This window comes from Dryobates pubescens, chromosome 4 (genome assembly GCF_014839835.1).
Source record: "Dryobates pubescens isolate bDryPub1 chromosome 4, bDryPub1.pri, whole genome shotgun sequence".
NCBI lineage: Eukaryota > Metazoa > Chordata > Aves > Piciformes > Picidae > Dryobates > Dryobates pubescens.
Window position 1 is genome coordinate 26332082 of NC_071615.1, and position 27832 is coordinate 26359913.

The 27832-nt window shown below is 42.8% G+C and overlaps 1 protein-coding gene across 6 annotated transcripts in view; it reads left to right on the plus strand.

The window, feature by feature from the left end:
* Positions 1-27832, plus strand: part of HECW1 (HECT, C2 and WW domain containing E3 ubiquitin protein ligase 1) — a 290701-nt gene that overhangs the window by 227672 nt on the left and 35197 nt on the right. For all 6 annotated transcript variants that reach the window (XM_054160975.1, XM_054160974.1, XM_054160972.1 and 3 more), the window contains 10 exons: positions 2446-2567; positions 6387-6572; positions 7151-7285; positions 14864-14969; positions 15185-15281; positions 16382-16465; positions 17494-17603; positions 19754-19874; positions 21624-21737; positions 24564-24716. In XM_054160975.1, the coding sequence (XP_054016950.1) occupies positions 2446-2567; positions 6387-6572; positions 7151-7285; positions 14864-14969; positions 15185-15281; positions 16382-16465; positions 17494-17603; positions 19754-19874; positions 21624-21737; positions 24564-24716 (1228 nt within the window). The remainder of the gene's footprint in view (positions 1-2445; positions 2568-6386; positions 6573-7150; positions 7286-14863; positions 14970-15184; positions 15282-16381; positions 16466-17493; positions 17604-19753; positions 19875-21623; positions 21738-24563; positions 24717-27832) is intronic.

Sequence of the window (27832 nt, forward strand, 5' to 3'; positions counted from 1 at the left end):
GCCCCAGGTACAAAGCTACATACAAAGGACCTCAGGGTATTTTTGACATCTACTAAGACAGGCAAAGCATTTTTACTTTAGAAAAGGCCTGTTTGAAATTAAAATGGAAAAGGCATCTGTTTTTTATTCACCTTAGTGGTTTCAAAAATGGCACTCTCTTATTTTTTGCTGCGGTGTGATTTTTATCTTGGGGCATTGCAGTTTATTCTCCCTGGACATGGCTTTTGCACTGCCACACTTGTCTGTATGGTCACACCTGCAGGGGTCCTGGCATCAGGACAGCTGCAATTCTGTGATAGCTATGAGCTGATCAAAGTGAGGGCTGCCACTGAAGGAGACTCAGCTATCATTTTGCTCAGTAACAGCATATGGCACAGGACCCCATACCAGGGCACAGACCTATCTGACTGAAAAATAACCTTGTTTCTTGTACTTAATGTTATTTTCATCCCAATTAGTTCTTTCATCTGGCTCACTAGATGACTAGACAAAAACAAGTGTCACTACAGAAAAGAAGAGCAGCATGTGTAGGGCAGGATGGGATTGCAGGGAACTCTTCATATGAGTCATATTTTCTTAAAACATTTGTGAAACCATAGCCTAAGTGTTTGTTTCAGGTGAGAAGCATCAGCAGTCTGAGTACTGCCCACTTGGTAACTTGTGGACATGCAAAAATGTTTCAAATCCTGTTTGGGAATTTGCACTTCAGTTCTCTTTCTTTTCTCATCCTCACCTAATTTTGTGTTCGGCATTGTTTGCTGCAAGCAAATATGACTTCCTGCCATCCTTTGGCCCTCCCTCTGTTGGCAGAGAGAAAGAACCAACACGTCTGCTTGAATTTTCTTAATGCTCCATATTGAAAAGCAAGAATAACACAGAGAAATAGGCAAATCTTTTTTTTGAACAGGTTTAGAAAAATACTCCATGTTGCCTTCTTGTTTTCCTGATCCATTAGGTGTTTTTAGATTGAAAATCTGTTTGTACCAAGAATGTTTAATGTTTGATATTCTAAGTTGCCTTGCAATCCCTTGTTTTGCCATTTAAGGGATCCTATTACCTACTCTGTGTCTTAGAGGGAGAATCTAGTCCTCTCTGTTAGTAGCTGAAATGGAAATGAGGTCCACATTGTATCATTAATATTGAAATTATAATGTAATGTAGTCATTACTTGTAAAATCTATAATCATTTACTATAATAGCCTAGATAATAAAGTAGTAATTTAATAGGAATTGCTACCAGTAAGTATTTAGGTCAATTTATTATGTAACATTGACTTTCTTGTTTTGACCACAAAGAACTACTGAGTATATGTGCCATCTTAAATGACTAGGAAATGCTTTTTGCTATAGATAATTGCTTTGGGTTTAGAAGTAAAAAGTCAACATTGTATAAAATGCCAAGAATTAAAAGATCAAGGGTGGTGTAAACCACACTAGAATAAGAAAAGACCACTGTAAGACCTATTTGCTGTTTGCCTTTTAATTTAGAAGAAAAATGTCAGAAGGAATACAATTTAGATGTATTAATCCAGATTCTAAGGCAACAAAAGTCAATTCATCCCCAGCAATGGATCCAGTCTTCAGTTTTAAGTAGATAACCTAAGATGTCTCTAGCAGGAAGAACAGTGATAAGTGATAAGAAAAAAATAATAGTATCCCTATGTATTCTGTGGATGATGTTTGCATCCAATTTCCCTGGACTGCAAGTAAAAGTTGGCTTGTCTTTGAAAACACCACAACTGCACACTCGAGACGTAATTCTATAGTAGGAAGCATTTTTCATGTGCCTGTAGAAGGTCAAGGAGTTCCCACTTCTACAGAGTTACATTCTCAATTGCTGGGTTCTCTTCCTTTGTTTCATGAATTTGTACAGATCAGAAAGTATCCCTTTGTGTCTGTGGTTTCTTTTCTTTGCCATACAAGTTCCCAAAACTGTGGACTTGCCAAAAATAATACAAGGGGCAATGCTTTGCAGTACCAACATGAATGTGAGTGGCTGTGCAGGGGGCTTCCTTAATCCAGTCTTGTTACCAAATGCTTTCTGCTGGTGAACTCCTTAAGATGGACTGGGGAATCACTGTTCTCTAAAATTAGCAGTGAGGGGAACCAGTCAGGACCTGGGTGGCAAAAAACCAAATCATCAGCTGATAACAACTGTTGTGTCACAATAATGTTGAGAAGCAGCAGGAGATGTGTCACAAACAGTACAGAAGAGCATACAGCTCCTGCCCTACTGCTGTAAGCCCTGCATCACTAACCGTAACAAGCACATCTACCAGTTTGCATTCAGGCTTGTCATAAAAACACAAAGGAGGTTAGGTGCATTGGGCAGGGTGGTGACTTTTTTATACAGCCACTTTTTCAGCCATTCATTAAAAGTAAAATAACAGACTGTACTTTCCATAGCATTAATAAAACTTTGCTGTCTTCTTCACTTTTGTCCAGAGGTTAGGAGGGAAGGTTCCCTTTCTCCTGTGAATTCTCAAAAAATCACCTTGTTGCTGCAGTCTCCAGCTGTGAAGTTCATCACCAATCCCGAGTTCTTCACTGTGCTGCATGCAAACTATGTGAGTAATCAAGACTTGCTCTCTCTCACTACGGATTTCTGAATCCAAATGCTATGTCTCAGGTCTCTGGGGACAATGCATCATGAATTTGTTTGGTATGACTCGTGTAACAGTTGTCCTTTCTGAGCACCAGACCAGGTAGTGGACTGTACAGGCAGGCTCCTCCTAGGAGAATTTTGCTGGGTTTCTGCCTCACACAAGGAATTCCCAGGTACAAAAAAGCTCATTAATGTTATCCTTCCAGAATAAGCAGGAACTCTTGCTTTCAGCTTGGTTGATTGCTGTTGTCTGTTGCTGCAGGTAGTGAGGTTGTGGCCTTTCATGCCACATTCCTGAGAAATCTTACTCAGACACCACTATCTGTCAGGGAAATAGAGGGAAAAATTATTAACTTATGTAGTTTGCAGGTGAGCATAATGCAGTGAAAGAAATACTGACTTCAGTCAGTGAAAAAATAAGAATGAAAATGTAAGAATGCAATTTTCCCCAATAACACAATAGACCTGCATGTTTTCTTGCAAACCTAGTGTGAAGTAGGAAAAATGAAATGACAGGAGGAAGCAGACAGGGAAATCTCATAAGGAGATGTAGTCCTAGTTTTCCATATCACAGAATGGTGGGGGGTGGAAGGGACCTTCAGAGATCATCTAGTCCAACACCCACCCCTCCACCCCTCGTTAATGCAGGTACAACTAGAACTGGTTGCAGAGGAATGTGTCCAGGCAGGTTTTAAAAGTCTCCTGCTCCAGTACCCTCACAGGAAAGAATTTTTTTCCTTAAGTGCAAGTGAAACCTTCTGTGTTCCAGTTTGTGCCCACTGCCCCTTGTCCTATCACTGGGCACTACTAAAAAGAGCCCAGCTCTGTCCTCATGACTTTCACCCATTAGATACTGATAAGCATTGGTAAGATCCCCTCTCAGCCTTCTTTTCTCCAGGCTAGAGAGCCCCAGGTCTCTCAGCCTCTTCTCATAAAAGAGATCCTCCAATCCCCTCAGCATCTTTGTGGCTCTCCATTGTGCTCTCTCCTTTAGTTACCTGTCCCTGTTGAACTCGGGAGCCCAGAGCTGGCCACAATACTCCAGCTGTAGCCTCATCAGAGCAGAGTAGAGTGAGAGGAGAACCTCCCTTGACCTGCTGGTCACACTCTTCTATTAAGATCAGTGTGACCCCAGAATACCATTGACAGTCTTGAATGTAGTTCAGCTAGGCATCTGCAGGTGACTTCTGAATATTTGGAAAGTCATCCATTTCTGGGTAAGGATGACCTTTCTTTTTGAAAGGAAAAGAAATTAAAACACTTGAGGAGTTGCTTCAGTGCAGGTCTTTAGGTAGCTACAGGGGTCAAGTCTGGCTGTGGCACTTTGTGTGTTGAAGCCAGCTCTCCATCTCCATGCATCTGCCAGAGATTATTGTCCATGAAATCTTGCAGAGGAGGGCATATATTAATTCATCTGATACTACCTGAACTAGGTTTTGGAATGCACGTAATATCTTCCATTGGCAGCATGATCTATGATGATTTACAGCTAGGAGCAATATCATTTTCATTTGGCATAGCTGTTTGCAGAGTGAGCATAGTGATTCCTCTGTGGTGTGAGGAACAGCTTACAAGAGACTGAATCTCAAATTTATTTCTCACTGAAATAATAAAAAAAAAAAAAAGTCAAGAGAGGCCTTCAGTTTGAGTTTATAAAGTTGTCTCTACTATGAGAGCCAGAAGAATCTATTGGAACATCTGTCAAATGGTCATGCAGATTCCACTTGCACAGAAATAATGGCCCACATAACTTTTGGCTATAACATGGTTGTAATATTTTAACCACAAGCCTCTATTACAATTTCAAGCTATTAATTATGCCAGTGAAGTCAGGATTGGAAAATATTATCCAGCAGTTGGAATTAAAAGGGAAAGTCTCTCATTTTTCAGATAGTTTATTTCCAACAGAAACCTACTCTTTTTTTGTTTACCCCGTGCACCTAAGAGGTACTCTGTCATTGGTAAAACATTAGATCAAAATACAACTTCTGTCACGGAGCAGGCTGGGATCTTAGCAATCTGTGACCATGAAGCTTTCCTGGGTTTTAACCAGGTCATGTCTTCAGGGCAGAGATCATATCTTCAGGGCAGAGATTGTATCTCTGTGATTTCATAACATTTACCAACCCTTGCTGTAATTAAGGGACCCTGTGCTGCAGGCAGTATTTCTCAGCACTACCACCACGATAAATCCTTGCATAATAAAGGTAATACTTGTAAAGGTTTTATTGCATTATAGTGGTTAAAACAAAGTACACAGAAATTGAGAATTCAGAGCTCTGGGGTCAGATTCTCTGGACAGATTACAGGTACACACACGGGGGCTCAGCTGGCTGGAGACCAGAGCCTTCCAGTGATCCTTTATTACTCCAGTGAATAATGAAATGCTTTGGGCTGACCAGCAGAACCAACACGCTCATTTCCTCTGTAGTGAAATGCTCAGAGGGGTTGCAGATTATTCTAACGTTTCCTATCCTGTCTTGAGCAGCTTTTTCCCTTCACTAAATGAACCCAGGAGCAGATGAGAACACACTTGTCAGCCTAAGTAAATTTTGTGGCTCTCTGTCACTGAACACTCTTTGGCCACAAATATAATTCACTTTGGCCCCTGTTCCGCAGCCAGATCAGCACAAACTCACTCACAACTGTTCCAGTGCATTTAATGCCCTTTGTGAGATACAGCTTGATGCCTGAGGGGTGGTGTTCATCTCACTCATGAAAACATCTCCTTCTGACGTGCTTTGTAGTCACTGCAGAAACAAATACTGCTTTCCAGGAAACGATTCATATCTTCCAAAAACAGACAGCTGAACGTGTCTGTTTCTGTCCTGTGGCTCTAAAGTGACCATAAATAAGACTGCGAGCTTAGATGTAGACATCTGCACTGCAGTCCTCTTAAGTTCATGAATCCTACCACATGTATCTTGATTGGAATTACAACATAAATACATGTTCCCAGATGTTGTTGCATCTCCCTAGCATCATCCAGTCACACAAGCTGTGTTTCTGATGACCAGTGCAAAGGCTGAAACAGGCACACCACTTGCATCCCATGTGAGGTGTTGTAGCTGATCATCTTTTTTGGACTGGGTTAGAAAGTTCTGGGCCCCTCAGTTTAAGAAGGACATTGAGACTCTTGAACGTGTCCAGAGAAGGGCAACGAGGCTGGGGAGAGGCCTCCAGCACAAGCCTTGTGAGGAAAGGTTGAGGGAGCTGGGCTTGTTTAGCCTGGAGAACAGAAGGCTCAGGGGAGACCTTATTGCTCTCTATAACTATCTGAATGCAGTCTCAAGCTGTGCCAGGGGAAGTTTAGGCTGGAGGTGAGGAGAAAGTTCTTCACAGAAAGAGTTGTTTGCCATTGGAATGTGCTGCCCAGGGAGGTGGTGGAGTCACCATCCCTGGAGGTGTTCAAAAAGGGATTGGACATGGCACCTGGTGCCATGGTTTAGTAGTCATGAGGTGTAGGGTTGGACAAGTTGGCCTTGATGATCTTTGAGGTGTTTTCCAGCCTTATTGATTCTATGATTCTGTGAAAGGCAGCTGGTTCTGCTGCTGGTTCTGGCTGTGCATGATGTGTGGGGTATTTCACTTTCCAGATTGTATTTCTCAATTCTAGGTGTTCATGTGAAGTAGTCGTTCAGATTAAAACAGTGAGTTGGAATCAATTCTTGAGCCTGTCAGGGTTTGTTTCAGTTCTTGAGTCTTGTGTCCCATGGAATAACCAAGTGTGGTGTTGTGACTCCGTGACTGGCTTTCCTCGCTTCTGTTTCCCATCTCACAGAGTGCCTATCGAGTCTTCACTAACAGTACCTGCTTGAAGCATATGATTTTGAAGATCCGTAGAGATGCTCGTAACTTTGAGCGCTATCAGCACAACAGAGACCTGGTAAATTTTATCAACATGTTTGCTGATACTCGGCTGGAGCTTCCTCGTGGCTGGGAGATTAAAACTGACCAGCAGGGCAAGGTAAGAGAGTGCCAACAAAACTAATGGCTGGTTTAACACAGCACACCAGGCTACGTGATGACTAAAGCTTCCTTCTGTCTTCACTCGAACTTGGTGAAGGTTTGGTTTAAAAAGCACGGGCAGCAAGCAGAATTATTTTAGAAGCAGGGGAAAAGCTTTGAGAGTTTTGAAGCATAATGGTGACCCTCTAACTTTCTGTGGAGTATCACACCATAGCCAAGGCAGCATTGGACTAATAAAAAAGTTTAATCCAGAGTCTAGGCCTGTCATGACTGCAAAATTTGGCCTAATGGCTCTGCCACCAGTGAAGCTCTGCTGAGTGGCTTCTGGAAGCACCAACCTGGCTAAAGCAGTGTTCCCCAGCAATTTTATTCTCTTCTGGCTTGTTTACGTCATGATCATTGCATGTGATTTTGACCTACATAGCTTCAAGTATTTTCCAAGAGCCGTTCTAGCTTTGACTGAGAATGTCCTGTTGCTTGCTGAACAGGGTATTTCTTGCCATACAACCCACTTTATGACGCCATCACAGTGCTGGCAGTCTTCTTACAAAAATGCATCGTTCCTGTGTGTTTCAGTCTTTCTTCGTGGACCACAACAGCCGTGCTACCACGTTCATTGATCCCAGGATCCCGCTGCAGAATGGTCGTCTCCCCAATCACCTGACTCACAGGCAACATCTTCAGCGACTCCGTAGCTACAGTGCTGGAGAGGTAACTTCTGACAGCAATCTTCTGTAGAATTAAAAGCATTTTTTAGCTTTGAAATGTACTTAAGCAAAGTCATGGGTTAGTTGATTAGATAGTGTTGGATGATAGGTTGGCCTCAATGATCTCAAAAGTCTTTTCCAACCTGGTTTATTCTATTCTACTCAAAGTGCCTTGTGGAATTTTATCTTCCAAGGGGAAATAAGAGTTTTGTGTTTTTTTCCTTTCTGGAGGGCTTATCTCACAGCTTGCTGGCAATGGAGGTTTATATTTTGACCATTTTCAGAATAAAATAGTAAATAAGTAGAACTAAATAACCAAAGTGAAATTGTGACAAAATAGATTTTAAAAGAAGAATCCCTCTTTGACATCCTAGTTTTGCTTGAGTAAAGTCAAGTCACTCATTCTTTTTTATAGCCTGATACTTCAGCAGCCTCATGCTCCAAGGAGATATACTCCCCAGCAGTAGTGCAGTAATGTGTGTTGAGGTTTGCTTCCCTAGTTTAATCACACTGATCATCTTCCCCGTGTTTCGTAGGGATGATTTTTATCAGAGGGCCGTGGGCAGGGTGCGTAAAGCCTAAGTCCCGAGTTTGTATTGTGACCTTAAGGAGGAACTAGTAGCCATCAGGTTCGTCATGTAGCAAATCTATACAGATGAAGATTTGTGGAGACCAAAGTGGTAGAAGAGTAGAGATGAATTCTGGCCAAAGGATTTTCCTCTTCCAGAAAAACATCTGGAGAAATGCTTGTGAAATTAACAGTAAAATTTATTGCAGCAGGACCAGTCTGAACACCTCCCCCTGCCAAATGGGGTTGGGATCAGGAGCTGACTGGGGTGTGAGGTCAGTACTTCAGGACCAAAGGTAGATGAGACATGAGTAGCTTGGGTAGGTTTTCTCCATCTGGGGTGACCATGGCAACATATATCTGAAGATGGAAGTGTATCAGTGAATCTGTTTCAATCATATTTTCCTACCAACTCAGCAACTTGCATCTGCCAACAGCTTCAGTTTAGTGTTGCTGTTGTGACTGAATTTTTGACATGAATGTGAAAGTCACCTCCATGATGATTCATATTTGGGCCCATGTTTGTCTGAAGCTTGCTTACAAATTCACCATGTCCAGGACAGAAATGCTGCTGAGCAACTCAGATGACCTAGCCCAGAAAATAGGCTTGGTTTTGCTGGCAAGGCTGACAAAGAACAATTTGCAATAACCCCAAAATATCAAGTACAGGGAAGGGAGTAGAAAGTGTTGATTATTTTTGAGTAATAATTCTCTGAGGAAATGGTTAACTGTTCACTGAGGCCACTGATTTGGCATGATGAGCCACTGAAGCTGTGATGGCACCTTAAAAAGTCTGGGTGCCCCAGTTCCCACAGTGCTTCTGCACCTTTGTTAGAGTCGATAGCTTGCCCTCTGGAAGCATCTCCTGCTCCATTAGAAGGAGTTCTATTGATTTCCAAGGACTTTGGGTCGGTGCCTAAAAGCCCACCATTTGCAGCTCAGCCTATTTATTAAGAGCTGCATGTTCCATGCCATTTCTTCCAAGTATATTTGGATGATCTTTTGTCCTATAAATCATGTCTGTAGGGACACTTGGGGCTTTGTCCTGGCCATGTGTCAGCTGTCTGCAGTCCAGCTGGTTTCTTGGTTTAGCAGGTGGTGTGGCCTCTGGAATCTGTCACCTGGACAGTATGAAGGTCCAAGAAAGCCAGCCACCAGTTCTGAACATACAGATGTCAAATGAGACTGAAGGAGAACAGAACAGTGCAGCTTCAGTCACGATTGCTTGAGGGTGCCAGAGAGGGTATAGAAAAGAGACAGGGTAATGGGAGGAAAAACTCTATACCCTGCCTTGGTACACACCTGGCATCCTGCCCAAGAGCCAAAATGAGTTTCCAGAGTGTCATCTGGACTTCCCAGGGACTTTGTGATACTAAGTGATCAATCAAGGAAAGAAGAGGCAAAAACAGATGAGCCCAAAGCAGGGACCAAAGAAAGACCCCAGTTTCACACACTCTGTGATGGCTCTTAGCTGAGCCATCAGAAATGGTTCTGGTGCTAAGAAATTGTGATCTCAGTACTCAAGAGCAGACAAAAAAGCAAATGCAATGTTTGGAATGCTTATAAAATTCACAAAAGATCTGTTTAATCTAGGAGAGAACAGGCATTGCCAGAACTAAGTTTTGGTAGTATGAGCCAAACCGACAAGATCAAATTAATGCAGGACAGAAATTCAGCAAGAACAGTTAACCAGAGCAGCTAATGATTATATGGGCACAGGGTCTCCTTTTCTTCATACTTTCAAGCCAATACATAGTAAGCTACAGTGCTGAAGTAAAATTGATGATCTCCTGCCCTCCCTTCCATGACATCCATGAATCTTCTAAATCATTTTGACTCATCAAAGTGTGACCTTGATTCCTGCCTGGTAAACTGTCTTGTTGAACAGAATGCCTTCCAATAGTAACAAAGAATTAATTTTTAGGATTTCAAATGTACTTTTAAAACTCCCCTGCAGAACTGGAACATAAAAATGTGCAACCTTAAACATGGCAGTTTGCTTTGTGTTACAACCTTTAGTATTCAGTTTAAGAAGGACATTGAGACTCTTGAACGTGTCCAGAGGCAATGAGGCTGGGGAGAGGCCTCCAGCACAAGCCCTGTGAGGAGAGGCTAAGGGAACTGGGGTTGTTTAGCTTGGAGAAGAGGAGGCTCAGGGGAGACCATATTGCTCTTTATAACTATCTGAAGGAAGGTTGTAGCCAGGAGGGGATTGGTCTCTTCTCCCAGGCAACCAGCACTAGAACAAGAGGACACAGTCTCAAGCTGCACCAGGGGAGGTTTAGGCTGGATGTTGGAAGAAATTCTTCACAGGGAGAGTTATTGGCCATTGGAATGTGCTGCCCAGGGAAGTGGTGGAGTCGCCATCCCTGGAGGTGTTCAAAAAGGGATTGGACGTGGCACTTGGTGCCATGGTTTAGTTGTCATGAGATGTTGGGTGACAGGCTGGACTTGATGATCTTTGAGGTCTTTTCCAACCTTATTGATTCTATGATTCCTACTCAGTAGAGAATAGCAATAGCAGTTACACAGCTCCTTTAGAAGCTTGCCTGTTGCTTCCAAGTGCCTGCCCTAAACACTAACAGGCAAAGTGGAGATTAAGACTGCCCTTTCCCACTTAGCCTCTATCTGGTGTGCTGTTTTTAAAAGCATGTATAAAAATTAGCAGTGCATATAACAGAATTGCACTTCCCTCTTCCAAGAAAGAGAGTACCCATTTCATAAACTAATCTGTAACATTTATGCTTTTCTGCATAAGATCAGAGAATTGTTTCAGCTGGGGAAGACCTTTAAGATCATCAAGTTTAACCATTCTCTAATTCTACCACGCCTAGTGCTAAACCATGTCCCTCAGCACCACATCTCTGCCTCTATTCAACACCTCTGGGGATGGGGATTCAACCCCTTCCCTGGGCAGCTTGTTCCAGTCTTTGAGAACCCTTTCAGTGAAAAAGCTTCTTCTAATATCCAACCTAAACCTCCCTGTTGCAACTTGAGACCACTTCCTCTTGTCCTATATCCCTTGTTATTAGGGAGAAGAAAGCAGCACCTACCTCACTCCAGTCTCCTTTCAGGGATTTGTAGAGATTGAGAAGGTTTCCCCTCAGCCTTCTCTTCTTGGAACTAAAACACTCTAATTCCCTCAGCTGCTCCTCACCAGACGCTTCACCAGTTTGTTTCCCTTCTTTGGACCCACTCCAGCACTTATTCAATGTGTTTCTTGTAATGAAGGCTCCAAAACTGAACCCAGCACTCAAGGTGCTGAATCCAGGGGGCCAATCACATCCCTAGTCATGCTTGTTGAAGTATTCTCCTGAATAAAGGACTTCTGTAAAAACTTTTGTTATCTATATGGGTAGATTGTTAATATCAAATGCTACTATAGATAAACTCAACAGAAATGCTACAGATTCTTTAGTGAGCACGTCTTTAAGTGTTTGGGGTTTTTTTATTAGCAGAAATTGGTTGATGCTCCCCTTGACTTTTGAAAGTGAAGTTCAGGGAGCTGTACTGGCTACCAATAACTAAAACAAAATAGGTCACCAAGTACTTCTGCCTGCTATAAACAGAACAGGTCAGAAGCTCTTTCCAATCACTCTATGAGACTTTGCATCCACAGTGGAAATGTATGATTGCAAGGTACCCAAGGAAGTAGTGGAGTCACCGTCCCTGGAGGTGCTCAAAAAGGACATGGCACTTGAATCCATGGTTTAGTAGCCATGAGGTGTCGGGTGACAGGTTGGACTTGATGATCTTTGAGGTCTTTTCCAACCTTATTGATTCTATGATTCTATGAAAAAGAAGAAATGAGACAGCACCCGTAACAGAAAAGGAAGAGTTTCTGGTTAGCAAGAAGGCAGAGACGGCACTGGAATATAACAGTGTATGAATCTCCTCACTGACTCAAATCACATCAAGCAAGTATCAGGATTCAAAGAGGCTCAAGTCCAGCAGTGGCATAAAACCCAGGAAAGGATATTGTATCATTGAAAGGCTGCTGTGATGGTTTGGACTCCCCACTCTGGCTGCAGCATCGCAGTATCAATTGCAAAGCTGCTAAACCCTGCCATAAAATCTGTCAGATTATCCTGCACTAGATGAACTAGGTCACTGAATCATTAGAAGGGTCACTCTTTTAATTAGGGAATAATGTTCTAATCTAAATTAAACAATTCAATTAGAAGCCAAACGAGACGAGGCAATTGTGATTAAACATTGAATTGGAGCAATCAATTGTACTGTATTGGCTAAAAGATTGGAAAGGGGAGTGTTAGCAAAGTGGAAGTTAATTAGATGGCTGGGAGTTTGCTTGTTGTGTTGCCAGAGAACAATTGTTTAGAGGTGTAAGTGTAAAGACCGTGATCCAAACATGGCATTAGCAATGCCTGATGATAGTGATGAAGAAAAGTAGAGCACCGTAGAGTGTGCTGTTTATTATGTTAAGGTTAAAAGCTGTTAAACCAGAATTGGGAAGCAGAGAAGTGGGGAGTAAAGGTTTCTTTCATGGTCTCTGGACACATTTTGGTTCAGAATTCTTGTTCAGGCACACAACTCAGCAGCACTGGAGAGCTAGCCAAAATAAAATAAAAAAGTAAATAAAATGAAGTGACCTGAGCAAGGAGAGGATCCAGCCCCAGGCTGGACACCAGCACCATGCAGTTCCCAAGTGATGAGCAAATACCAACTGGTGCTAATTTTTCTCAGAGATATGTGTTTAACTCCTCCCTTTTCCCCTTCCTACACAGTAAATCTGTGTATAGCAACAAGAGCGTGGGATTTGTCTTTGCCAAGGATGAGGCAGAGACCACCCTTAAGAACAGGCTCACCCACCAGCTGCAATCCCGTGCAAGGGAGCTGGAAAAGAGATGTCCTCACTCAATCTTCAGATCTGCCTGGATATGGAGAAGCTGAGCTCAGCAGAGCTGAACACACACCCTTGCTAGCACAACCGTCACAAGCCAGTGTGATTTTGACTGTGCTGCCCACAGACAGCCCAATAAATGATTGCTCTTAGAAGGCCTTCATGCCAACTGACAATGGAATATAGGGCACCTCCTGCACCTAAGCTTCCTCCTCCTTCCATAAAGGCTACTTGGTGCCTGTCAGGATGCATGCCTGGGCCACAGAACAAAACCTGCCTAAGCCTGAGCAAAACTTGCAGTGTCAGTTTACCCATGGCAGTGTGAGGAGGAGACAAAGCAGAAGATCTAGCACAGTGACTTAGCAAATTGTCTATGACCTGCTTGAAAAGTTCTTCATGATTTTAAAGGTAGGAAGGGTTGGATCAAGGTTAGCACATCAGTCCAATAAATACTGCAGGCTTGCCTGTTCTCACTGGCACTGGAAGAAGTCTCTTGTCAGCAGATGCACCCATTTCATATTGGTGTGCAAGTGAAATCATAACTGAACGATGGAGCAAAACATTCACCATGCACTTTCACAGCAGATTTTTGTTTACAACTGCAGTATGTCTAATTAGAGTCATTGTGATTTTTCATTGTTTAACCTGTGTATTGACACATGGGAGGTGTGTTGACACGTGAAGGGCATTGACTGGTATCTTCTTCCATGTGAACACTTTATGGTTTATGTGCTCCAAAGGCAACCTGCCAGTCACATTTAGCTTCTCAGTTTTCATTTATATCCAGTTGGAAGAGCTGGCATTTGGCCGTACCGCTGAAAATGGGCTGGCACCATTTACTTGGACACAGAGCTAAGGATTTAAAATATTGGAGTAAGGGCAATTTCTTCCTGAAGTGGTTGCCAAGTGCTGCAATTTGTGCAGTGAGAAAGGAGCAGCTGCCATTAGCCCAGCAGAATGGCAGTTGGAATTCCTGACACATCTTGTGCTGGTATGGGGTGTCCTCACACGGATTTTGTAGCAGTGCTCCTCTGGTGGCTTCATTGCTTCACTGTGGTCATATTTTGGAGAAACATGTGGTGTGAAGGAGACATGGGAACCCCTCAGCTTGCACTAGTCCTGAAAGAGTTACCCAGCAAGTAATGACTTACTGAAAACTGATTTCCTTGTTGTATGGCTTTTAATATCCTCATACCTAAGTGTTTTTCCCACCTTTTGATGTAGCTGCCTTCCTGGTGTGATTCCCTTCATTAGATACAGTGTGTAGTACAGTGGCATTCTTTAAGTGCCTCAGTTAAGTAGTCATGATAAATTCCCTTCTTACTATTCCTTTTATCAGCTCTTCAGATTATGTTCTTTTCTAATTGTATAAAATTCAACTTCTTTTTCTGGTTAGCCAAGTTAGGCAACCCCCATTTGTGCCAATATAGCCCTTTTCTGTCCTGTGATCTACATAGACAGAAATTCTTCATGTTATTTCCAATATTCAATCTCCCTGCAACAATGCTGAGTGAACATCTTGCAGTGTTGTGGGCTTTTCTTTTTCTTTTCCTTCTTTTTTTTCACATTAACATTGATGTAAAGACCTTGAAGCAAATGCAGGTGTGCTAGAACAAGAGACTGTATGATGTTACTGAGATATTCTTTACAGTGAACCAGACAGCTCCATCACTGCAATACCTTTAATTTGTATTTACTTCTGGATTCTGCTGCCTTCCCTGCAGCATCAAGGAGTCATAGAATCATAGATTCATAGAACACTTTGGGTTGGATGAGACCTTAAAGATCATCTAGTTCCAACCCCCTGCCATGGGCATGGACACCTTCCACTAGACCAGGTTGCTCAAGGTCTCATCCAGCCTGGTCTTGAACACCTCTGGGGAGAGGGCACGCTGTTGCAGTGACTCACCGAGACAAGAGGTGTGATAGTTGTGGATAATGGTTTCCCTCTGTTTGGAAGCACAGGAGTGCCTGCCTGTTTCAAGCTGGCTCAAATGTAAAGCTGTCATTTTCATGCAGGCTTTCTGTCCTTCACTCAGTGTCATGGATTGTTCTAAAGATCACAGAAGTAAAGATGAGAAACCTTTTTACTGACTGCTGTGCCTACCGATGCTCACTCTTGATCGTTCTTTCCCCTTCCTCTGATATCTTAGGCCTCTGAAGTCTCTCGGAACAGAGGAGTTACTCTGTTGGCTCGGCCTGGCAATAGTCTTGTAACAGCTATTCGAAACCAGCACCATCATGAGACATTACCTCTGGGTAAGCAGAGTTGCTTTTTCCTTCCTTTCCGGAACAGTGCTCACAAAGATGCTTTTCAGAACTTCTCATCGACCGCATGCACCGCTGCTTGTTGCCCTGTGCCTCACTAGCAGTGTGCAGTGTGTCCCTGCACAGTTGTGGCGACATGACAAGGCCTCCTCAATGACCAGAACAGCCTCTTAATTGTTTTTCTTTGGTTTGGGTTTCTTTTCCAGCTTACAATGACAAGATTGTTGCATTTCTACGCCAACCCAACATTTTTGAGATGCTGCAGGAGCGTCAGCCCAGCTTGGCCAGAAACCATGCACTCAGGTACTGCTTTTTTCCAGGTTGCTGAAACCAAGTTCCAGGAAGGATTTTGGGTAGTGAGGAGAACTAAATTCTAGTAACTGCAGTACAAATTATTAACTGGGGCCCCATATAGAGCCGTCATCATTAAAGGGCAGGTGTGGACCACCAGAATCTATGTAGTTAACTATAGTTGTTTTCCACACTCAAGCAGTAAGGAGAACAAAAATAACTGTGGGTACATAGTGACATATTTAATTTCCATTCTCAGTATTGCTCAGTAGCAGAAACTCTGTCTTTACCTACAGTTATCACTTTGCTTTTCAGAAAGTAGGGTTAAAATTGTGTTCAGATGGAAGTCAGCTTCAAAAGCCTCAATAACTTTGGGAGAACCAGGATTTTACTGTGTGTTTGGTTTAACTCCCATCTCATGGACGTAGTTAGCCTAGATTTGATAAACAAACAAGAGCATTATGATGTAGATTGTCTTCCTGTCCTTAATCTTTCTCACTTATAGAATCATAGAATGGTCTGGGTTGGATGACCTTCAAAGGTCATCCAGTCCAACCCCCACTGAAGTCAGCAGGGACATCCTCAACTAGATCAGGTTGCCCAGAGCCCTGTCGAGCCTCACCTTGAATATCTCCAAAGATGGGGCCCCAGCCACCTACCTCCCTGGGCAACCTATTGCAGAATTCCACCACCCTCATGGTAAAGAACTTGTTCCTAACATCCAATCTAAATCTGCATTTCTCTTGTTTGAAGCGATTGCCCCTCCTCTTATCACTACAGGCCTTTGTAAACAGTCTCTCTTCATCCTTCTTGCAGGCCCCCTTCAGGTCATTATTAGAATATGATATACAGTCTCTTGCTTTTCGATCAGGAAAGTGAGTGATATAAATAGATTCTTTTTTACAAGTTTGTGAGTGAGATTAGCAAATTAATCAGGCAGCTGTTTGACATTTTTATAAGGAGACAAAGACAAACTGGCAAAACACCAAGGAATAACGACACTGTGCATAGTTCATGTCTTGATAATGGCCCTTTCTCTTCTTTCTTTCTTTGTTTTTTTGTTGGGTGGTTGTTTTTTTTCCTTCTTCTCAATGATATACTTTCTGTTTCAGGGAGAAGATCCATTACATTCGGACAGAGGGTACACATGGGCTTGAAAAGTTGTCCTGTGATGCAGATTTAGTAATTCTGCTGAGGTAATCAATTTGATCAAAGGCATAATGGCATTATGGTACCAGAGAAGCCAGCTGGCCCTTTTTTTCAGCCTAATTGAAAAGATTTTGTTAAATCTTCCAGGTCATTTATAACTAGAGTAGAACTCACTGTTGCTGATAGTGACCCAAAATAATTCAACAAGAGTATGTCTGCCAACCTTCACTGCCTGGAAGGCAGCCTCCATCAGTGCAGTAAACTCCATCTCCAGCCACCTCAATCAATACAGCTTTTACCAAGTACCACATACAACAGAATGAGGTCAAAATGTTTCCTTTTAATGGAAAAATTGTTGTTTAAAAAAATGAAAAGAGGAACAAATGTGTCTTTCTCAGAACAAGTGGGTAATGTAGCTGCTCATGAAATTGCTAGTTTTACTGTAGCAGTGCTGCCCATACAGACAGGACCATGTCACACTGATGGCATGACTCAGTGTGCAGGGCAGGGGGCACATTTGGGTAACATAGCTAAGGCTTCAAGTTTTATGAGGACCTTAGGCTTGCTCTTTAGGTCCTAGCTACTTTTGTTCAACACTGATAAAGGCTTGGTTTATTGCCTGGGTCTTACAGAGCAGGTGGGTTTGGTGTGCTATAGAGCAGTGTCCAACACAAGAAGGTTACATCTTACTCCTATCAACTTAATCCCAGTGATTGCAGAGCTCAGCTGTATGGAAATGTGTGAGCCAAGGAAAACAACCTGGGAGGAGGCAGATGTGTGTGTCTTAGCTTCTCACTGTTGAAGTGTTGCAATTATCCCTCTTTACGACATAGCCTCAGAACTTTACTCTCTATCAGCAGACTGAGCCCCTGGGTTAGCATGAGGGGTATAATAAAGTTAATTTTGTTCTTTGTTACTGCTGACCTTGCCTGAGGTGGGAAGCCTGTGGAATTAGTGATTCAATGAGTTCAGAGATGTACCCAAACTTAGGACTGCAGCAGACTTGCACCATACTGCATATTTACATTCCCTTATGTGATGAGTGTGAACTAAACCTCTCACTTTTTCCATGCAGCCTTTTTGAAGAGGATATTATGTCCTACATACCACTGCAGGCTGCCTTCCATCCTGGTTACAGTTTCTCTCCTCGCTGCTCACCTTGTTCCTCACCCCAAAATTCTCCAGGTAAGGGGAGTTTTGCATTTGCAGTATTTCTCCTAGTAAGTACAAAGGGACAGACTCAGAGCCAGCCTGATCTGTCAGCCTGCTGATTCCAATGCCCACCCCAAATCTGATGCCAGCTGCCCTTTTTTGCTGGATCAGTTGCCATTGCTGTTACTTATTGTTGAAATGTCAACAGTAGCTGAAATCCAGAGATCAGAAATTGCCCATATGGAAAAGGTATCTTCCTGCTTTTTATATAATTACAAGAGATGAGAATACAAGAATGAAGCACTCCAAACATAACTCCTGACATGGAAGTACAAGTATCAGGGGCAAAGGGCAGCTTCCAAATCAAAGGTGTATTGCAGTACCCCCAGTATTCCTGTGAAGTTCAGTCTCCTCCACTCAGTGTTCCAGAGACTTCTCTTCTTCCCAGGACTCATCTATTTTTAAGACCTGAGGGGATCATCTTGATCATCTAGTCTGACCTCCCGTGTTGAGCCCATTAGCTTTGGTTTGACGGGAAGCATACTTTCCAGAAAGACATGCTGTCTGAGAAGGTTATTTCCAGCTGTGGTATGTCTCTAGAGTTATTGTTTATGCTATAGAAATCTGAGGAGCTAATGTCTCCCTTTTGCCAGGCTGCACAGCCCCCCGCCACAGGCTCACTGCACAGCTGTGTCCAGTGACCATTTTGAGAGAATCGACAGAAATGTGATCCGGAGAAATCCATTTTTGGCTGAGCTTTTTTAACATTCATTTAAATGATCTAGTTTCAAACAAAGTTAATGGACACTACATTCAACTCTCAGAGGTGGCTCTGGAAAATTGGAAAGTTTTTTGATGAGAAGAAGTTTCATGCTGGATTTCTGTCTGTAGAAGGACAGTGTTTTGTCGGAACGTCCTGCTTTCGGTAATGAGCTTTAACACCATTGTTAGTACATTTCCCCTTCTCTGCATCAGGGCAGGTCACAAACCAATCTCCTGCAAGACTAGAGTCCTTAAGTCTTTGTCAAGAAGGTGACTTGGTGGGGATGTTAAAAGAACTGCAGTGCTCTCTACCTGTTCTTGTGAAAACACAAGCAGGGCAAATATTCATTTCCAGAAATACTGCGTGCTGTCTCCTTTCTGCCACTGACTAGATAGCCCACGAGAACACCTATTCTCTGATGTCCTGGGCTGGAGGGAGAAGTCTGCAGAAGAAAAGTGTCTCCAGGAATTCTCTTTGCAGTACATGTAACATGCCTCTCTGATTTACCAGCAGAGAGTTACTAATGTCCTTCCCTCCTGCTCCTTGGTGCTTCCATTAAATGTGATTATATTTCTATTATTGTTATTTCTTTTGGGCTTCCAGTGGAGGATTTTTATTATTTTTCCCCCCAGATTTCTCATAAAAGGGTTTGCTTTTATTGTCTTCTGTAATGAGATAAGGAAATGGGATTTCATGGATTCATTCTTTGACCCCTTATGGCATGGCATTTATTTGTACCAAAGGACTAATCAGCTGCTTTGAGAATGCAGGCTTCAAAACAAAGCAGGTCCCAAACTGGGAAAAATCTGCTGTATGTGTGAATTATAACAGGAAAATGTAGCATTTCTTCCTGATAGAAATCCTTGATGCCACAAAGGGGTTTTGTGTTGATAGCTGAAAGTGTTTAATATACAGTCAGATTAACACAGGGAAACCTGATCCCAGCCTGGCTGGGTGCTAGGCTTCAGTGAGAAGCCTTGCTTCGAGCTCCAGAGGTTTCATCCTGCCAAGGAGATCCTATCCAGTGCAGAGGAGAGAGATCCATTGAGAGTGCAAAAGGGAAAGGAAATCAAATTGCCAATGAATGGGGATGGGAGTTACACATGCCAGTCTTTCTCATGCCTTTCTGATCCTTGAAGTTCCATTCAGACCAGAGTTAAAGGCTCAGACATCACAAAGGCACACACAAAGTGACCTTAACAGTTGTTTTAGTGAAGAAGACATAGTCTCTGAGAGTTACTGCAATAAACAAACTATAGGAGCTTACAAGCCCATTAACACCTGCTGGAACAAAACGAATCCTGAGTGCGCTGCAGATCTGTGAAAAGTTCCTCGTGCATTTGCTAGCCACTTCTGACTGGAACCGTCAGAAGAATGTAAAGCCCCTTACACTTTAGGATGCTGTTCATTGTCCCACCAGGACTGCAGCGAGCAAGTGCAAGAGCACCTTCTCCATACAGGAGGGACTTCGAAGCCAAGCTGCGCAATTTCTATCGAAAACTTGAAGCCAAAGGATACGGGCAAGGTCCAGGTAAAATTAAGTGAGTATTATGACAAGGCACTCAAATAATCTAACATGGTGTAGCGTTGTCTTTTATCATTATCCATGAATGAACACACTGACACAGGGAGTGAGAAACACATCAGAGATTCCATTTTGTACATGAACCATCAGAGAAAGATAAGTTCTTGTTATATCCTGCGAAAGAGTGACCTTCAAGAGGCTATTGTGTGGAAGCTTGCTTTCTTTCAGATTTATATTGTCTCAAGCTCCCATTCCTGTCTAACAAGGATGTTGGTATTCCTACCTGTAATTTGCTAGTAGGAAAACAATCTGTTCAGGCAAATGTCCACCAGAGATTATTAACAGCTGCGTCATTGTAATGATGAAGTGACTCCAAAGCCTCTGGATCCATGGATCCATACAACTCAGGACCAGAGAATGACCCTATAGGAGCTACCCTTTACATGCTGATTTAACTTTCACTAGTTCTTTGTCTTGATAGCCCTAGTGCATTTGAGCTAAGGAGATTTCTACCTCTCTTCATATATTTTAGGGAATCTATGTTGCTTGTGGAGCTTATTTTCCAGACATCTTGTTAGCTGGCTTTTGATTCTGTACCTACTTGTGCTCCATCTAGTTATCCAACTTGGCTAAATGGACTATATGTTTTTAAGGGATTTCTTGGGAATCTGGTTGAATTTATGCATCAGATTGGCTTCCTACCAAATCACATCTGTTGTGGGAAGGAAAAAAAAAAAGTTAATTTATTCCAGGCAAATGTCATCATCAAATATTCTTACAGAGCTGGGGAGTCCTGGCTGTTGGTTAAACCCTTTTGGTGTCCTGCTAAGTGAGTCAAAAGCAGATGTGAAATACATTTTGGAAGGTTTGTCTTAACATGTCCATGAACATATGAACAAGAAGGATTCCTTGCACAGATGGTGTTTAAATATACTATTCATTAAGTTGTTTTGGAGGTTGGCAGGGGAGTGAGAGGTGTGTTGTATAAACAGAGGCTGATATTCCCTTTGCTTATCCTGCTACAGAAGCAGTAATTCCATGGACATCCACTGGATTAAATCCAGGAAGAGTTTGGGGCCAATCTCAGAGAGCTGTGATCTCATACACATAGGAAACTCACAGCCTCCTCTCCTATACAAATGTGTACATAGAGGCTGTTACAGGGAGTCTGTGCAGTAGAGCAGCACTGTGAAGAAATTCACCTTTGATGCATATAGAAAACCCTGGTGAAGCAGTGCACTGAAACCCTGTGATGGCCAAGTAGCACGTGCACCAGTGGATGCAACTTTATTACATCCTGGAGAAAAGGAAGCTGAGGGGAGACCTTCTTGCTCTCTACAACTCCCTGAAAGGAGGTTGGAGTGAGGCGGAGGCCAATCTTTTCTACAAGTAACTAGTGACAGGACAGGAGAAAACTACCTCAAGTTGCACCAGGGGAGGTTTAGGTTGGACATTAGAAGAAACTTCTTCACTGAAAGGGTTCTCAAAGACTGGAGCAGGTTCCCCAGGGAGGTGGCTGAATCCTCATCCCTGGAGGTGTTTCAAAGAGGCAGAGATGTGGTGCTGAGGGACATGGTTTATCACCAGCCTTGGTAGAGTTAGAGAACGGTTGTACTTGATGATCTTAAAGGTCTTTTCCAACTGAAGTGATTCTATGATTGAGTTCTCTGAGAATGGATGTCTGTTACCAGCTCTTGTTTACCTTCAGCCTCACAGGCTCCTCAGGACTCAGTCATTAGATCTGTATTTCTGCCTCCCCTCGCAGGCTAATTATACGCCGTGAACACTTGCTGGAAGGCACCTTCAACCAGGTGATGGCCTATTCACGCAAGGAGCTCCAGCGCAACAAGCTCTACGTCACCTTCGTTGGCGAGGAAGGGTAGGGAACCACTAAATGCTCTGGGGTTTGCGGTAGCTGTTACATTGCAAAACACCGAGTTGATTAACGCTGAGTCTCTCTTGCTATGTCACATTTTCTTTGGTTTTGTTTTACCTCTAAGTCATTTGTCTTAATCAGCTCAGATATTTGTTAAGAGTAACAATAGCAATGCTTCATTTTCCTGTTGCACCTTCTGTCTACATGTCTCAAAGCGACAACTGAAGTGGTTAAATCTAGTGTCATCTTGTTGCCATAGGTATTTGGACTAGCTGGAAGGCAAAACTAAATGGCAGGCCCTTGTTTACACACTGAATCAGTCTCAGGGCTGTAATTAGAGACCAGATCTTTATCCCTTTTGTTACTCTAACTCTTCAAAATGGATCTGGTTTTGCTTCAACATTTTTTGCTTTGCGTGCCATCTAATGATCATTTGTTATCCATATGTGGACTTCTTGTTTCTGGCTGAAGTGAGAAACATGAGTCCTGTTCGGTTCTTACAGCTCAATTCACCCAGTTGGAAGCTGAAAGTCTTTAGAAGTCTCTTGAGAAGGCCTTTTCTCAGGAGATGTTCTGCCAGTCTCACAAATCCATGTGCCATTCTCGGATGATTAAAGCCAGCCCCTGACCTTTTGTTTCCAAATCTAAACACAACCTTTCAAAGCCACCCTGGCTCCCCTCGAGAGCTGTATTATAATTGAGGCTTAATCCACGTTTTTGTAATGGAAAACCCATTGTGCATGTTTCCAGTGTTCCACATCACATAGGCTTGAAGTCCTATTTCAGTAGCTTTGCATGCCAGATTCCTTATTAGAAAAAAGACAAACTCACACAGATAGGATTTCAGTTCCAAAGGTATCAGCACAGTAAGGCTCTGGGTCAGCTCTTGGCATGTCCAGCTCTGAGGTGGCATGGCAAGTGAAGAGCTTCTGCCATGCTGAGCTTGTCTGGGGAGATGTTAGGTCCAGTGGAAAACAGAAGTCACCAATCTCAGAGAGTCACTCAGTGACCTCAGTGACTGGAGTTCTCTTAACTCTTACTTTTTATACTCCATGGACTCAGTATTATTTAACAGAGGTTGCCTCACTGCTCAGTTTGCCTTTGGCTTGCAGGTAAAGCATAAATGTGCAACATACCCCAGGTTGTGTTTTTGGAACAGTGTTCTAGTATCCTAACACTGGCCAGAGTCATGTTGTTTTCCTCACATCTCTAATAACTTCTACTGTGTGTGGCATGGTATCCTCAAGAGAAATTACAAACCAATTTGATTTGCAAATACATTTATTCTTCGCTGCTTCATTTTACATCTGAAGATACCTTCCCTCAGGGTTTCTGCTGTTTAATGCTATTACAGGTTCTGCTGGAGGGACTCCAAAGATAACAATTCCCTACTGAAAAGAAGAGTTGATGCTGTATGGGCATGTGATGCTGTATGGGCACAGCTTCCCATGTGTTCTAAAGCCAAACTTACATTGAAAATGAACTATGAAGGTTTTATGATGAGTTAATGTGTTGTAATGCCTAGTTTCTCCTTGGAGGTTTTTGGATACAGAAGGTTGTTGTTTGTGGTTCTTTACTCCAGCCATCATCAGACTTAGGCCAGTATATTAATGACCATCAAACCAGATCTGTTAGATGGCTAGAACTAGTGTTCATGTGGGCTTATGGCTATCCCCTTCTGCTGGTGTGGTTTTAGTCTCGCCTCATGATCCTAGAGCTAAAGCTGCTCAAAGAGAGAAGTACCCAATATCCAGAGGTGAGATGGAGGAGGATGAGCCAGCCTGCCCTTTTAGCATCTTTCTACTTGGACAAATCAATCATTCAACCTCTTGTGGTTATGCTTCCATAACTTCAAACAGAATACAGAGCATTATGCATCCAGCTGCACTATTTTCTACTTCCTTTGCATTTGGTAAGTAGCAGGAGTAGTGCCCACCTCAGAAAAATCTCTTGACACATGTGATACCTGGCTACAAATCACTTGTTCATGTTGCTACCTGAAGATTTCTTTTAGATTGAAAATCCTGCCTACCATCCTTAGAGGACAGTCTGGTTTTAATAAATCAATCACAGCTGGGATTAATGTATTCAGGAAGATTTGTTTGGTTTGTGGATTTTTTTGTTGAGATAATTTGAAGTCACTTGATGTAAGAGTTGAGGTTTTAACACAAAGTCAAGGGAAAAAAGTGACTCTCTATAGAGCAAAATCACATGACAGCAAAATAAAGCTGAAGGTGTGCCACAGGTTTGAAAGTGTCAGAAAAGTAGGAGTTTGGGTGGGACAACCCTAGAATCACCATTCTGTCTTAAGAGATACAGTTCTGTTAGGACTTGTTCAGCACTGACCTTTAAGGTTATTCTTATAACTAAGAAAGCATCTTCTAGGCTAGATTGTATCTTTGGTTACATCTCAGTGTATGATAGTAAAAGTAATTTCTCCTTTGGTCTGGGTGTCTGTGAACCCAGATGTTCATAGGCAGTTCAAACCCACTCACTAAAAATCTATCCCTCTGCTAGCCAGCCAGTTAAGGCAGGGCTGAGCTGTATACCTCCAATTTACTAAGCCTTTGGAACCAAGGAAAAGAAACTACTCAAGGGATGCATCTGAGTTGTGATTCCTCCCCTCCTCAACTTGGATGCTGGTAAAGTTTCAGCCTTGTCATTTCTTTAGGGCTCAGAATCAAGCTTTGAGAGGAGAGGTACACCATGTTAGAAACACTGGACTGCCCAGGGGTGGGTGTTAGACAGCACTAAGGTAGGCCAAACCCAGGAAATCCACTCAAGTGGGAATGAGCCTCATTTTATCTTTTTTTTTTTCCCCTTTTCCAGGTTGGATTACAGTGGCCCTTCCCGAGAATTTTTCTTCCTTCTGTCTCAGGAGCTCTTCAATCCCTACTATGGTCTGTTTGAATATTCAGCCAATGACACTTACACTGTACAGATCAGCCCCATGTCTGCCTTTGTTGAAAATCACCTGGAATGGTAAGAACATTTTGTGCAGAATGGAAAAGTTGTTTCAGAGCAATACAGAAATGGAAATGCAAACCACACAAGCTGCCTGTTTAGACTAGACTGCATACAAATAGCGGTGCTTCTGCTGGGAAGAACGGGAAAGTAGGTTGGGAGAAGGAAGAGAGGGAGTGAAGTGTAAACACAACAGCAGGCTCTGAAAATGGAGCTGTGATGAGGTGCTACTAGCAAAATGTCTGCATGCATTACTTGGGACTTGGTGTTTGCGTACTTCTGTGTGGACATGAACAGGACAGGGAGAAGAGCTCCGCTTAATCCAGTCATCCTCTTGGTCCATTTCTAAGAATAGCAAGCGTGGGTTTTCTGTATATGAAGCAACATTGTGCTTGGAAGCTACACAGTGTCCTCTAGGAGCCACTTTGCTGCTCTGTACCTTAAAAAAGACCCAGTGAAAGCAGTTTCCCTTTTCTCCCCGGACTGCTTGTGCTGGCAAGGCCAGCAGAAAGAGCAGGTATTGTGCCTTACCGAGTATGTGTGCAGACAAATTCCTGATCCTGTTTCTTTGTCAGAAATTCTGAATGCATATTGTGATCACCTCCTGTTTCTGTCTACCTCCAGATCTTTGTGTCTTTGGGAGCTGTTTTCCTTTTGATAGTTTCAGATGTGGCTCAGTGAAGCATGGACTGACAGCCTTGGGCATCATTTGATCCCTTGTGGGATTCCATTGTGTCAAAGAAACAGCGCCACATGCGTTTGTTCCTATGATGTTTTCCTTTGTCTGACCAATCTCACTAGCTCCTCTCAAAGATCCTCTCTTTAAATGGAAGGCAGTTCAGGCCCCTTTTAAATTGCAAATAGCACACAGAATCACAGACTCATAGAATGCTCTAGGTTGGAAGGGACCACACCTTTAAAGGTCATCTAGTCCAACCCTCCTGCCATCACCAGGGACACCCCCAACTAGATCATGCTGCTCAGAGCCCCTTCAAGCCTGACCTTGAATGTTTCCAGGGATGGGGCATCTAGCACCTCTCTGGACAACCTGGGCCAGTGTTTCACTGACTTCATTGTAGTCTAAATTTCTAGTCTAAATCACTGTTAGTTTCAAGCCATCACCCCTGTCAAAACAGACCCTACTAAAAAGTCTGTCCCAGTCGTTCTTATCAGTACTGAAAGGCCACAGTAACATCTCACCAGAGACTTCTCTAGGCTAGACAAACCCAACTCTCTCAGCCTTTCCTCATAGGAGAGATGCTCCAGCCCTCTGATCATTTTTGTGGCCTGCTCCAATAGGTCTATGTCTTTCATGTGCTGAGGACCCCAGAGCCAGACACAGCACTGCAGATGGGGTCTCACCAGAGCAGAAGTACAGAATCCCCTCCCTCAACATGTCTTCTGTCCTGGTAAACAGCTCCTTTCTTGCTTTGGCTTGCAGCTGCCCTAGAGTGACTAAAAGGATGTACCATCACCACTTTTGAGGTTGCAGTGGGAAAAACATAAATGTTGATGGGACCTAGCCTAGTCTCTTAGGATTTTATTCTTTCTCTGCACTGTCACTTCCAGCAGTGGATCATTATGCTAACGATGATCTTTGTATTAAGTTTTTTCTCTGCTGGCAGGAGCAGGAAAGGAACAGCTTAGTTCTTACAGCTTGTCCATCTCTCACTGCAGTCCTAGTTTTCCAGGGGAAATACAGTTTGTCCTTTCTTCAGCTTAGCAGGTGGCATGGATGAAGTTTTGATTTGGGAGACTGTATTTGTCAGCATGCATTTTGATTTCAGGGCACAGGACTACTAAGGCAGTTGCAATCCCAATATCATTCTACCCACACTGTGAGCAAACTGGATGCAGGACTCTTTCTCCAGAAACAGTCTTACCATGTTACCTCAGTAGCCCCTGACACTTACCCGTTCTAAAGACCGTTGTGAGGAGTTCAGCAGCAGTTTTCTTAAGCAATAAATTCTGCTGCAAGAAGTACATACTTTGGTAGCCTCATTTTGTTCTTTGTTCATTGAGAGGTTTCAGCATGGAAGAGGCAGATTTTAAAAGGTATCCCTCGCATATAGAACAGCAGCATTTAAATCAGTAGTCAGTAGCAAACTCATCAGGATAACGTTTCTCCAGCTACAGGCTTCTTGCATAAGGAACATTATTTGGGCTTTGGGTATTTTTGGTTCTCTTTTTTGAGGAAAGGGAAATGAAGCTCCTTGGCCTGCAGAAAGAAATGAACATTATGAAGGAAGAGATCTGTACATAAAGTAGTGTAAATGGGGCAAGACTGCAGAACCCAAGGGAAAGATAAGCACTTCAGCAAGTGCTTGGTAATACTTCTTGAACCTGTTATGGAAATGACTGGCTGAGACCAGCAGTTTATAACCAGCCTGATAGGTTTTATGATTGGCTTGTTAGATATCTGGACATTCTAAATGTTTTTGTGCTAGCTTGATCTCAGCCGTTCCTGTGTAACCCCAGAGTACTATACTCAGAAGTCTGTGCAGCCAGCTAAAACAGGATTTGGACCAAGCATTTGCAAATTCAAGGAGTATGATCCTCCCATAAGGGTTTTAGAGACTGTCTTCTCTGAGGGAACTAACTTAATTAACGTTATTAATTGTTCTTGAGGAATGGGGTTTCTGACATTCTCAGCCTTTCTCCAGCTTTGTGCTAATCAAAGTCAGCTTTAAAACTTCTGTGTCTCAGATTTACTTGATATGATTCCAACACATCTCTTCCCTCTACCACGCCAGAAATAAAAATTCTTTTCCCAAAGCCATTGTGAGACAGCCACTAACAGAGAGGGATGAAGCCTTTTTGAGAGTCCCAAGGTCACAGATGGTTAATCTTCATAAGCTTTTTAAAGCTTGAAGTTTGATGTGTGTCATGAAAAACACACAACCACAATTGGTCTGGATTTGCAGATTTCTTTACCTGTACGCTGTTTGGTGCTGTGGGGTTTATCATTTATGTGGAATCTCCCTTTGACATGTTCTTCTGCAGGGCTAACTCTGCAAGGCCTTTCCAGACACAGCTATATTAAGAGACAGGGCTAGCAAAAAAAAAGAAAAAAAAGGAAAAAAAGGCTCAGAATTATTTTACATTTTCTCTTCTTTAAGCAAACAGTGGCAAGT